The sequence below is a fragment of the Aspergillus vadensis genome, assembly GCF_003184925.1.
Source record: "Aspergillus vadensis CBS 113365 unplaced genomic scaffold BO88scaffold_16, whole genome shotgun sequence".
Taxonomy (NCBI): Eukaryota; Fungi; Ascomycota; class Eurotiomycetes; order Eurotiales; family Aspergillaceae; genus Aspergillus; species Aspergillus vadensis.
In genome coordinates this window covers 712,281-725,280 of record NW_020292054.1, presented here as the reverse complement: position 1 = coordinate 725,280, position 13,000 = coordinate 712,281, and the positions used below count along the sequence as shown (strand labels likewise).

The window sequence follows — 13,000 nt, the reverse complement described above, 5'->3', positions numbered from 1 at the left end:
CCTAACCATTCGCTTGCTTTGCGACCTCTTCGAACGGCCCCTTCCTCATCAACACCACTTTATATTCTTCATACTTAACACACTCCGTTGCATTGTGTGTAAATTCGGTCCAATACTCCAATCAAACTGAAATAGTGTTATTCAGGTTTGACCTGATAGAGCCCGTTACGTAAGATGCTATCTATGCAGAAGCCTCATCGTCTGGAGCAAGAATATGGGCCTGAACGCCGTCGAATCCCTCAACCCCCGCAGGAACACTTGAAAAACACAGAGCAATGCATGCTACATGCGCAGAAAAGGGGGTATAACATACATTCAAAAGAGCCTGGCAACTAAGCTGACCATTCGCCTGTGCGTCACCGTTCTATCCGTTCTTCCACCACTTCCTGCTTGGACCTCCTCCAATGTTTGGGGCTGGTAGGGGGCAACAGGCACCCGGGGTGGCCACCTATTCGAAGAGAAGCATAGGACTTCATAGGTGGCCACCCCGATAATGGCTGAAGCCATGGGGACTAAGAGGATTTACAGTCCTGCCAGATGTGGCTTGTTAGTTTCGCTCGGGATTTCTCCTTTCTTATTATGCGCAGGAGTAATATGGAAGCTAACCTTGCCGGAAGGATTTCCCCTCGTGGATATATTGGCTTTTGCCCGATTTCCGCGGGCGCGTTCATTTGAGCATGAGAGCTGGTGCTCTCCATGCATCAAAATGAAAGGTTTGTTGCCTAGTGTCGGCAATATGTTGGTTTGTGTCGCTTGGAGGCTGATGGAGGTGTTCTGCCTCTGTTATGGAGGTACATTTGGCCCGGCGGGCACGCGTGCTGGGGGAAACGAGAGAAGATGTTAGCTGTCTGATCAAAGAGACATAGTTGAGTCAGTCTAATGGGTGTCTGTCATGGACTTGGAGTATAAACATACTAAGCATGTTATCGTTGCACCGCCAATGCTGTGGTGGCTATGGCCACAGGCCGAGGCTATGAGTTCCAGTGAAATACTGAAGTGTTGTTGCTTAACCACCGGGTGTTGGAAGATAAAAGAAACAGAAGATGGCTCGCAAAGCAACTTCAGTGTTAATTGACTGTCAATGATGGTAAGTGGGGGTTAGTCTATAAGTTCCGTTTCTGGATGTTATGTTGCAAGTAACCTGGTTGCTAGGGAGCAAGTAGGAACGACCGTGTGTTTTCCTCAGTAGAACCTTAATACATCCTTGATTTCGACTTATGCGGCAGGTGCATTTGCACCATTACTAGCAGGACCTTCCATGTTAATGTCCAACAATGGCCTAAAAGTGGCAACTAGTGCAGAATGGGGAAGCAACGACGTCACGCCAGCCAGCTTCCTTCTTTCTTTGATACTGAGGTTTGCTCCTGCTCTCGCAAGCAAAACCTCCCATAGAGGAAGTTACTAAAGAATCTCGTAATCAACATTGGGAAACTACCAGGAGCAGTCAAGGAATGGTCATCTTTGTGAGGTAATCAAGATGCGTAGACTCCCTCTAGATACAGGAAGGAGAGACAGGTGAGGTCACAGTAAGAGGGGGCTGAAATGAAGGCAGATTTGGTCTTTACCGGCAATATAAAGTTGTTAGCATATATTTAAGGCTACGTAGACGATGGGATCTCTCTTTTGATGATAGGAAGCAGCGATATTTATATTCGTGTCTTTCAAAGAAACTATAGAAAAGAAGATATTATAGATAAGTAACGAGGTGCGCCCGTTCAGACCTGCTGTAATAGACAATGCAGGACAGCAACAATCAGCTTGTTCCCCATAAGATCTTGCAAGAAACCAAGGAGCCAGGCCTTGCCTCATTTCCGGCTGTTCCCTGCCTCATATGTAGAAGGCATAGCATCTGCCCCCAAAGCCCCAGCGGGTGTATAACTACCCACTGACCGTCTTGAGTTCAATATCAGGACTTCCTCAAGAGTTTGGGGCGTGTAATCCCTCAGTGGGGTTGGAGTCGGCCATCTATATACATAGATACATCGTAAGTTAGCCCTGTTCCTCGTGGAAATCCCGCCAGATATACTTAAAGTGGGGGAAAGGGAGAGAGAGAGAGAGAGAGGGAGATCTGTCCCACAATATACTTTTGGTTGACGTACCTTCTATCAATGAACTTTACGGAAGCATAAATAGCCACTCCCAGGAGGAGCAGACAGGTGAGTAAAAGGCTGCACACAGAACAGCAACGAGGAGCTTGTTCCGTGCAAGATATTGCAAAGAATCGAGGAGCCAGGGCGGAGGTGAGATGGATATCCCGGGTGAGGAGCTAGTAGTACTGGATAACTTCATCTATCGGCTGTAGTCTCTCTGAATCAGAGGAGAAACGGGGAAGAGCTTGTGCGAAATGTATTTTGCTGCGGTGTGGTATATTATGCAGAACTAGTGAAACCCCTCAAGATCGTTCAAACAGGTAGCGGTAGTACTTAGTTGTTGAAGGATGTAAGTTCAACTAAGGACTAGTTCCTTCCTTCTTATTCGGAAGGTGCGTATAGTCTCCAGAATGCCAAGAAGAGAGGCCCTACCTCAGCTGGCATAGAGTGATCATGTCGGTCATCATCACGTCTTGATGAACAGTATATAGCTTCACGGTGACATAATACTGCCATAATCGTCGACTCATAAAACAGGAGAATTCTCTGAACAGTTCGAATGCTTAACTCAAAGATTCTTGCTAAGACGCCGTCTGATCACGATCTACCACAACCACCACTCCGATCATACATTCCAGATGAGTAGCTTACTGCGACTACTCAGACGGTCACTTGCCTGCCGGGCCGAGCCAGTCTTGATAAAGATAGAAAACCATCTCGAGCGTACCGGAAGATGGAAGACGGCTCAACGAATGCGCTATAAGCAAGTCATTTGGCAGATGATAAATTGCACTAAAACTTGCGAGGCTGTGCTATTTCTGCTTGAAAAGGATATGCGTCATCGTGAAATTCTGCAAAGGGAAGCATTCTTGAAAGCGGAATGTCAGCGAATTACTAAAACACAGCTATCTGAGGATGACCAGGAGCAACTCGAGGCTTGGTACAAAGAACTAGATGAGCTGACTCGCGAGCTCTGGCGGACCGAAAGAGAAGAATATATCTACGGTCTGAAAGTTCCAAATTCGCCTTGTCGACGCGCGCTAGATACAAGATGGAAGCACCCTGAAGGGCGCATGACATTGAATCTTCGTCGGGACTGTGCTGGGAGAGGAGGATGCTGTGGCCGCGACTGTGGATGTTGCGAGAGGCCACGGAGCATGGACCGACCTGACGCCTTGGGTCATTGTACGGCTCAGTGCGGATGTTGCATCCGGGCTCGGGGATTCGAGCTTAATACTCCGGAGGATCAAAGACTGGCTAGGGCTGGGTTTGATCGGAACAATTCCAGTGATCCGTATGCGATTGGAAGGGTTTGGGACTATATATTTGGGTGCGAATTGGTCTAACCTAAGGTCAATATCATCGTGACCATGATGATGAACCCTACTAGTCACACAAACCGGTGAATTTTGACAATACAAATTGCTGACTACAATTTTTCTACCTAAAAAGGCTCAATAAAGCTTGAGATTACCAGTAGATATGAAATGGGGTTATTGAAATCCTCAAAGTATGCGGTCGGAGTTAAGTTAGACCACGCCGAGCTGCAACCCGTAACGGGTGTAGTTGCGACTACTACTCAACAATCCCTTTTCCATTCTCTATCTCACTTCGCCTCGCTTCCACTTTATGACATGATTCTATGCAGGCCTTCTGCATCAAAAGTCTGTCTTTTGTCTCGTATACTATGTAGCTACCGTGTCATACATGGACACGATCATCTACGATCTAGCCATTGGGTGCGACGCGCATTATTCTCCCATAACAGCCATAGCGTCAACATTCCAGTTGGAAACAACGGTTCCATAGCACTCAAGTAGGTTGATATATATACCGCAGAAGACAAACCAACCTCAGTACTGATAGTGAACCAAGAATAATCCCACCTAATTCTAACTCACTGACGAAAAGACCCAATGAGCGCGTCATTATCAACCTTCCTGCAGGCACAATCTTCAACCTACCTCATTCTCAATCATCTGGAGAAGCTTTCCCCCAGGCAGCTAACAACGGCGAAAATGCACCCACTGCAGAAGCCGAGCGACTGTCACAAATAGCGTCCATCACGTCCTCGACAATAGTAACAGTCAACTACCGCTTGGGCATTTCCCCAGCCACTCCCAATCAACTAACCCTCAACCAAAACTCATACAGATACCCTACACCCATCCATGACACGCTCGCCGGGTTCGACTGGGTCCTGCAGACCCTTCAGCCCCAGCGCCTAGTAATCCTAGGCACGCACATCGGCGGCTCGCTCGCACTCATGCTTTCCCTTACAGAAGCACGATCCATCGAAGCAGTAGCGGCCATTGACCCCATCTGCGACTGGACTTCTCTTGATGAGCATTGCATTCAACAACCACCATCCTCTGATGCTAATGGAAATGTCCCAAGCAGCAGCAGTAGCAGAAAAGGCCCTCGCGGAGGAGGAACTGCACCCCACGACCTTGTCCCTCTTCTCAAAGCAAGAAAGGAATACTTCTCCACTCCTGAGAGATATTTCGACGCCTTTGCGTCGCCATTGCTATTTCTTCGCTCGCCAGGGAAGAATGTTCCTCGTTTCTTTCCGGAGTATCTTACCGGTCCGGAGTACCCGATCCCTGTTTTGAAGGCGAGAGATAGTGTATCCACGGAGGATGATCTCCTCGATTATTTCTGGGACGTGTATATCGGGGAAGAGGAGAGCATGAGTGAGGCAGAGTCTACTGGCAGTGAGACGAAACGAAGTCCGCCTCGTCGGCGAAAGGCGCTCTCCCGATGGCCTCCGTTCGGTCTCGATTACGGGAATAGTGGTCCGGCGTGGCACAGCCCTAGCCATGGGGTTAAGCGGCTCGAGATGGAAGTCCCTTGGGTGAGAATATTTTCTCAAGCTGATGCTGATGGCACTGTGCCTGAATCTAAGGACCAAAACGGCAACTCGGAAGTGAGGCAACACAAAGGGTCATCCACAAAGAGAATCAAAACTTCCAGCGTATTGTTACAGCAGGCCCATGACATGGTCGATGTCATGCGAAGATCTTGCTTTTGGGGGCGTGAAAAAGGATACAGCGAGAGTAAAGTGACTCTTACTCGGTACTCGCAGGATGCAAGGGAATTGGCGGGCCTCTGGTTGCGGGAAAAGACGTCGGATTGAAGACGCAGTATACTCCTTGCTATGCTGGATATATAGGGCGATAAAATATGCCATTGATTTATTTTCAACGTTGAAAAAAACAAAGGAAAACAAGGAAAAGGAAACAAAAAGGAAGCCTCATTCTTCAATCATCAGCTTGTCGTCTGCCTCATCGGCCAGGATTGAGGCCTCCAAGGCCGTGACTTTCTCCCTCTTTCTCTTCAGCTCCTCCTCCTTCTTGATGGCGGCCCGGAGGTGGGCAATATCCTTCTTCTTTAGATCCATATATTAGAATATGCTTATATTGACTTTATCTTTTTGAGGCGAGTTGATATTACCTTCTCCGCGGCGGACATCTTCGTGATGTCTCTCTGCTCTTTGGCAGGCTTCTTCGGCTTCTCAACCCGGTCACGTTTGCGGGGACCAGCCCCAGAGAAACTCCCAGCGAGGAAAACAGCGCTGTGGAAGATGGCCTATGCACGCCGCCAAGATTAGTATCATATCTTATAATGTAGTTCATATTCTTAAATAGATAGGACATACTTGGGTAGGTTGTTCCATTTTTATCAAGAAGAACTCGATTTCTGGGAAAGAGGGTAAGATAAAAATGGTGATAGGAATCGAAGTAAGCTTCGAAGCTCCCTAATAAGCTCAACAAAGTTCAGCAGGGTGAATAGTAGGTAGAATAAAGTAACCAAACCTTTACTACACAGGCATGTAGGCCGTACACGAGTTGCAGCACCTACTCGCAGGGGCAGACATAGGACAGACTAATTGCTCAACCTGCAAAGAGCAAGGTCTTGATGTCAGTAGTGCATTCTAGTAGCATGATGTTGAACATTAGGTCCTTCTGAGTGAAATATAATTGAGGAAGGCAACACTCATTTGTCGATGGCGAGTCTTTCGGATGTTGGTGTTATGAGTGAATCGGATACCGGCCAGTGAATAGCAATAGAAATCCGAAACTAGTAGTCAGGTGACACCATAGTTATGTTTATATACTGAACAAGCACTCCCCATTTCTTGCACCTCTCTTGATTCGGCGTCTAACAACATTTCTTCCTCTAGCAATCTTGCAAAAAGGAAATCTCGAAACGTCGACTCTTATTACATCAGTTCAAGATGCAGCAGGGACCCCCAAACTCAAACCTTACGTTACTACCCTCCGATCCGGAGGTACATAACGCAAATAGCAATAGGCCAGCATCAGCCTCAGAAGCCGGTCGACCATGTCTGGCAGAATATCCTGCAGCATTACTTCCGGACCTCTCATTACACTGTAGAGAGGTAAGAATACCTTAACTACCCTCAATCGAAGAGTAAGGCTGATTGTGTCTGTGGTCAATTCTAGGAACAAACAATGGCTTCACGAGGTCATTGTAGTCGAAGCCAAGAAGCCCACAGGAAGGGCCCCGACCGAGCATAAGTGGAATGGAGTCCGGCAACAGCTCCAAAAAGACAACATGTTAGCCTTCAGAAACAGGCTAGGCAACGTGCAGACCATGTACGGAGTTGCAGCAGTTGGGTTTCGTGCTCGATTTTACGTCTTTTTATTCATGAATCAGAATGCTCTGGTTTCAGATACCGAGGACGGAATTCTTGCTAACGACGAGGTGGTGTTGGATCTGTGCGATGATGAGCAGAATATCCATCTCTTGCTGGAAGCGAAGTTGGCGAGGATTAACAACCGTCAGAATAACAACTGATTGGGTTGGTTTCTGCGACGGCAAATGGGGATGGCACTTGGGACATACTTTTAATCTACCAGGACTACGGGCTTGGTGCCGTCGCTTGTCACGTCTGTGTCATTTCCCCTCAGTTCGGCTGGTCCAGACTGGGGCATCCTCTTTTCGGCTTGTCCGGGAGCAGGGAGCCCAAGTATTTCGTCGGGCCAATGGAATATGGGGTTGTCTTTGATGTTAGAGAGGTATCTTCAAGTATGCGCCACTGGTCGTTGTGGGCAGAAGTGCAATAGTTGTGTGTTTACAGGCCTTATTAACCACACTGATTATTTAGTATGGATATGAATGCAATATATTGTATTAGGCTCAATTAGCTGGGGATGGATACATAGTGTATACGAGCTATATTATATGCGCCGAGGTTGCCTACGAGATAAAGACACCGAGACAATCTGTAAACCGAAGTATACATAAACAGAATGGAATCACATCTACAAACCAAATCCCAGACCAATTTGGAACTTATTCAGTAGCTGCACTCGCCGACGGGTCATCCATATCAAGTGACGCCTCAACATCATCCTCCGGCACGGGACGCAGAACCTCCAAAGACAACTGAGGATCTTTTGAGTAGACCCGCAAGCCAACCACACAGACGGCATTCCATGGGTCGCTATTGGCATCGCCTTCGCCGGCGCTGCTAACGGATTTGACTGGTGTGCGGACTTCTTCAATTGGCTCTTCGTCTGAAGACATATCGAGTTCAGAGTCAAATTCGAATCCCTCCAAGAATTCAGCTTTTGCAGCATTATATGAAGAAGAGTCCTTCACCCGGACGGATAGAGAATTCTTGCTTCCGCTTCGGACGCAGTGGTCCGGGACATGACTGTCCTCAAGTGAGATAGAAGGTATAGAGCCTTTCCTAGTGAGGTCAGGTTCGTTGACTGGTAGTTGCACCGGTCCGTCAGGAATAATTTCCTCAGATGGGTCATCTTCCCTGACAAGTCGTTGTTGTTTCTTGCCAGATTTAGCAGCGAATCTTGCATCGAGCCTCTTATGTCTGGCTTCGAGCTTCCTCGCCCGGACCCACTCTTTCTGCAATCTCTCCTTAGTCTCTTCTCTCCGTTTCCTGCGTTCAGCTGCCTTGCGCCGTTCTTCGCGTTCTTGACGTGCTCGTTTCTCCTTTTCGGTTTCGTGAACGATACCCTTTGCGTGCGCTAGATCGTAGGAAAGGCCGATTTGGAGTAGTTTGCTGCGCCGAGTGGGAGCTAGGCGACGGACGACTTCTTCGACAGGGAGCTTCTCTTTGTTTCGGTATGCTGTGACTTTCATGAGGACGTGGTAGCGTCCGACTTCGAGGTCGACTTCGACATTAACGGATCGCCACATTAGCTCGTTGCCGTGGCTGCGAACGAAGTAGTCGTCTTCGCCTTCTTTCTGGAGTCGGAATTTGAGGTCGAAGTCGTATTCGCCGGATAGACCTTTGTAGTATCGTTCGTCGAGCTTGAGGGTATGGTTAGTTGAGTTAGGAGGGTTGAGGTCATGGGTTGTGCGCACCTGGGAGAGAACGATCACGGCAGGGCCAGCTGTCTTCACATCTAGTACAAACTTTGTGCTGTGGTACGTTGCCGACCACGGGACGTTCAGGCTTGTCCATTGCTGGGTTACGGTCCAGTCGTCGTTGAAAAGACGGATTCGGTCGAAGTGTTGGTATTTCTTGAGGAGGTCATCGTAGGATATCCAGAAGAACTTGTAACTGTAAGTATGGCTTTACACAAAAAGTGTAGGTGACTTACGCCGTCATTGCCAAACCTGTGTCCCAGTTTCTCCATCCATTCTGGTGTCCATTGCTCGGAGCCATCGCTCCACGCTCCTGTCCATTCCTTTTTACCCCAGGGGTTTCTGGATTGTGTAAGCTATCTTTCTATGATTGAAAAATGCTTCATACGTACCTTAGCCGAAGCAAACGCTGACCATCAACTTCCCTCGCCTCCATAATCGAGTATGAGTGGTTCTCACAGATACCTTTCCTATCTCTCGGAGGCCCAGTATAATCCGGCTCCAGCCAGTTGGCGAATATACCCGTGCCGCAGCCGAAGAGGAATTCTTGGTTGACGTGCATGAGCTCTTCTTTCCAAAATCGGTCCTTATCCAGAATATTGCTGGTGAGTACGTCAGAGGTGACACCACCGGTGAGGTCCTCGAGCGCCTCCCTGGGAAATGTTAGCGTTCGAGCGAAATAGGTATCTGGGAATGTTTTACCCAACAAATCCGCCTTCAATGGCGGAATAGTCGCCATGAGCCTTAGCATAAGCCTTTTCCAGCAACGGCAGCCAGGTCTCATTTTCATCTGCGCATTGAGCGAAATAAAGAGCCCGCGACCCAGTCTGCCACACTTTACGATACTCTTCCTCTGTATCAATTCGATTGATATCATCCCAGATTGATCGTTCCTCCACAGACTCATCATAATCTGCGGCACGAAGATAAAGTTTGTCATCCACGATGCATTGCTGCCATTCACCGTCTAGGAGGAGATTAGCTTTCTAATGCCCCTCAATCCGGACAATAGCTCACCTCTGTAGAACAAGAACCCATACACTCCAACTTTCTCATTGCGAGCGACACAGATCTTCTCGATCAACCCTTGCTTGTTGCCCATGGTACACAGCGCGGCCATGAACCAACAGTCACCATCGCGACCTTGACGAACGTCCGAGGCAGTGGGCCCGTTGATGTAGAATTCCGGTTTCTCGAATATTTCCTTCGGAAGTAACACAATCAGCAATTGTAACATCTCATGGACTATACTCTCGAGCCAAGATATTACTTACTGTTACTCTCTTGACGCCCCGTGGAAGCATCTCTAGGTTCTCCTCATCCAGTCCTTCTAAATAATTCCTCCTCCGGCATTTCAAGTCGACCTCAATGTCGAAGTGGGGGTCGGTATACTTCTGATTCAATCGCTCACATTCCCTTGCAATACGCTCCACAGCGCGCTGACACTCCGCCCGAGCCTGTTCATAAGACTTTGAAGCATGTTGTCCCTGGACTACACCCGAGGGCGTCCTGGCAGCTTTATTGCGCGCATACGGGTTGTCTGGTAAAACTGTATGGACCAATCCTGGAAATTTGGAGTTGAAGCCATTCCAGAACTGCTGCATGGTTTCCTGTGGTGGCTGGGTTGGCTTTTTGCGCATGCGACTCTCTGATCGTGAGGAAGGAGGAGGGGTATAGACCAAGTCTTGATGATCGTCGCAGTCCATGATTAGAGTTATTTATTATATGAGCGACGAAAAATAGATGCTCTTTTGTATGAGATAAATAAGCGGATGAGGGAATATGAACACGAAGAGGATAACTACCAATGCTTCAACTCATGCCTGCATTTTCAGCGCACACGCCCCGCCTTAATAGTCAGGAGTCCTCGAGGACCCCTCGTGTCTCTATCCGAGGCTGAGCAAATCATAGTTAACCTGCTTGACCCTGGTAAGCATCAAAGCGCCCTTAAAGCACCGCCAATAACGGTAGCCAATAGGCATACATGATTCTCACTGCTTTTGCCGCCGCCGGGGGTTAGCTAGCCTTGCGCGATATAGTCATATGTGATCAGCTGGCAGCTGAGGGATCAGCGGAGTCGCATGCACGTTTATGCACACTTTTCATGGTGAAACAGACTACAGCCGTTCGTGTTGGCGGACTGAGGTGTGGATAGGGGTACATGGGCTGAGACTCAGCTTGTAAGCATCTTATGTTTGAAACCCTGATACTGAAAAGCCAAGGATGTGATGGATGCCGTGCTTACGGGCCAAAAGAGTCAGATACACTGGCGTCAACTCACGTTCAGCTAGATTGTCGCTATCAGTGGTTATTAATAATAGAAGAGCAAAGCGCTTGCATGCAAAATACGAGGGGTCCCTCCAGCGGCAGAGTAAGCGCTCGGACACGGGATCATCGGTTCGGCTGGCTCTCTTAGCTCATTGGGTTGGAGAGGCATCTCCACCTTCGCGATTGAGGAAGAAAAGGTCAATTTCGAGGCTGCTGAGGTCGTTGCAAGGTGTCAAGGAAATAGAAGTCCGAGCGGTGGCCGGATAGGACCGAGTCTTGGTACACCACGTGGATGTCATGGGGCCAGGACCAGGGGAACAGAGAAATACGAGCCGCAAGGCTGCCTCATGTTTCGGGACTTGATCGATGTCACACCCATAATATTGCTATTAAAAGAATGCTATTTTTCTTTTGGCAGTTACTCATTTATGGGTATGTACGCATAACTCAAAAACACTCCTTGTAATATCCAGTATCCTGATCTCGTCCCTTCCAGACCACTCCGCAAGCAACGCCATGAATAAAAGAACACATACAAACAGAAGGAAAACCTAGGGCATCACAAAAGATATAAAAATAGAGATACTGGGAGAAGTGCAGGCACTGAGCCTGTAAAATAAAAACCTGGTCGGACCTGAATAACGTCCATTGCATCTGCCGCGTTTGTCCACATGATACGTACACCAACACTAATGGATGATGCGCAAGGTAGACCGGCTAGTTGAAACCATTCCTCCGGGCACGTCCTGAGTAGTAGGCACTGCCGTTCCGGAAGTAGGGATGCATGCAGGCCTGCTTGGCAGAAATTCGTCGTGCAGGATCATACTCGAGAAGAGCATCGAGGAGGTCCAGACCATCCTCTTCAAGGTCAGGAACGAGTGCACGGGTTTCATCACGTTTCCACTTAGGGAAAGTGGGTTTGAAGTCGGGGAAAGAGGTGACGCCGGGCCAGATGGCTTCATCTGGGGTACCGAGGAGACTGTGATCCAGGGAGGTTAGATGTTGGGCTCTTCGCACGAGAAAGAAGGGAAGCGTACCGGAAGATCTTGAAGATCTCGTCGATCTCCGAATCACCAGGGAACAAAGGCTTGCGAGTGCACATCTCCGCGAAAATGGCACCACAGGACCACATGTCTACACCGGTCGAGTACTGACGACCACCCAAGAGAATCTCAGGGGAGCGGTACCAAAGGGTGACAACCTGAGGAAGGTCAATAACACGTTACAATGAGACAGGTCTGATACTTTGTAGAAATACCTCATGGGTGTAGGTTCTCAGGGGAACACCAAAAGCTCTAGCCAATCCAAAGTCCGCCAGCTTAAGATTGCCATCACGGTCAATCAGGAGGTTCTGGGGCTTGAGATCACGGTGTAGAATACGGTGACTGTGGCAGTAACGAATACCCTCCACTAGCTGAGCCATGAACTTCTTGACCATGGCATCGCCAAGACCCATGTTCTTGCTCAAAGCAGAGCCTTCCGGAAGAGCTTTGCCTCGGCCACCTTCGCTGACAGGAAGAGCCTCCATATACTTCTTGAGGTCGAGATCGAGGAATTCGAAGACGAGATATAGCTTGTGGCCATCGGCATGCACAATGTTCAGGAGTCGCACAATGTTGGGATCGCTCATCTCCTTAAGTAGGGAAATTTCACGGATGGCTGTGCTAGGAACGCCTTCATCCTCCGCCTCTAGTCGAATCTTCTTGAGGGCGACAATCCGATTGGGATGGGTGAGCTCGCGAGCCTTGTAGACAACGCCATAGGTTCCTAAAACAAGCAGACTCGAGTCAGTCACGGATCCAAATAGAAGGAGGGCGATCGGTTAAGAGTCGGATCAAGAGAAAGTACAATTGTTATCGGCCTTGAGGTGGACGTACCTTCTCCAATCTTCTCGATCTTCTGGTAGTTCTCCATGATGAAATGTGTCGCTGATTTCTTTGCTTCCTCACACAATCACTTTAATCTGATATATCCGATAATTGAACTGAGCGTACACAGCGTGTTGTCCTGTCTACCAGCACGCGGGGTACAGGAAACAAAGGAGGCTGCACGACGACGGCGTTGGGTTGCCGGGGAAGAACAGAAGGCGTCAAGCAGAATGCGAGGAGTTTGGGAGCACAATGGAGTTGACAGCAAGCGAGGCAGGAGTCAATTCCCAAATAAGAAGCAGACTCAAGGGTCCAAAGAGCGAAACCAGCCTCGTCCCGAGTGTGACTTACCTTAAACTTACCTGGAATGGGCTATGAGATCTGAAGCAGTTCAACTTGGAGTCTTTTCATCCCTGC

The 13,000-nt window shown here is 48.6% G+C and overlaps 5 protein-coding genes across 5 annotated transcripts; 2 read left to right on the top strand and 3 right to left on the bottom strand.

Moving 5' to 3' along the window:
- Positions 1-3,715: 3,715 nt before the first annotated feature.
- BO88DRAFT_406096 (uncharacterized protein) lies at positions 3,716-5,490 on the top strand. The gene is made up of 2 exons (XM_025707066.1): positions 3,716-3,906; positions 3,966-5,490. The coding sequence occupies exons 1-2, from the start codon at positions 3,725-3,727 to the stop codon at positions 5,224-5,226; spliced, it is 1,443 nt and encodes a 480-aa protein (XP_025561549.1). The 5' UTR covers positions 3,716-3,724; the 3' UTR covers positions 5,227-5,490.
- On the bottom strand, positions 5,344-5,766 carry BO88DRAFT_455222 (uncharacterized protein; the record flags this gene model as incomplete). The annotated part of the gene is made up of 3 exons (XM_025710855.1): positions 5,344-5,478; positions 5,544-5,678; positions 5,749-5,766. The coding sequence occupies 3 exons, from the start codon at positions 5,764-5,766 to the stop codon at positions 5,344-5,346; spliced, it is 288 nt and encodes a 95-aa protein (XP_025561548.1).
- A 330-nt stretch (positions 5,767-6,096) lies between these two features.
- On the top strand, positions 6,097-6,911 carry BO88DRAFT_426968 (uncharacterized protein; the record flags this gene model as incomplete). Its single annotated transcript, XM_025708952.1, has 3 exons — positions 6,097-6,146; positions 6,337-6,492; positions 6,524-6,911. The coding sequence occupies 3 exons, from the start codon at positions 6,097-6,099 to the stop codon at positions 6,909-6,911; spliced, it is 594 nt and encodes a 197-aa protein (XP_025561547.1).
- Positions 6,912-7,385: 474 nt separating this feature from the next.
- Positions 7,386-10,345, bottom strand: BO88DRAFT_77265 (calpain-like protein). Its single transcript, XM_025713120.1, has 7 exons — positions 9,722-10,345; positions 9,465-9,651; positions 9,150-9,414; positions 8,840-9,100; positions 8,684-8,789; positions 8,445-8,636; positions 7,386-8,390 (listed from the first exon to the last, which is right to left on the bottom strand). Exons 1-7 carry the CDS (start codon positions 10,151-10,153, stop codon positions 7,410-7,412), a joined length of 2,424 nt encoding a protein of 807 aa, XP_025561546.1. The 5' UTR covers positions 10,154-10,345; the 3' UTR covers positions 7,386-7,409.
- A 740-nt stretch (positions 10,346-11,085) lies between these two features.
- nimX (cyclin-dependent serine/threonine-protein kinase CDC28) lies at positions 11,086-12,979 on the bottom strand. The gene is made up of 4 exons (XM_025707065.1): positions 12,593-12,979; positions 11,974-12,482; positions 11,753-11,916; positions 11,086-11,694 (listed from the first exon to the last, which is right to left on the bottom strand). The coding sequence occupies exons 1-4, from the start codon at positions 12,627-12,629 to the stop codon at positions 11,433-11,435; spliced, it is 972 nt and encodes a 323-aa protein (XP_025561545.1). The 5' UTR covers positions 12,630-12,979; the 3' UTR covers positions 11,086-11,432.
- Positions 12,980-13,000: the final 21 nt, after the last annotated feature.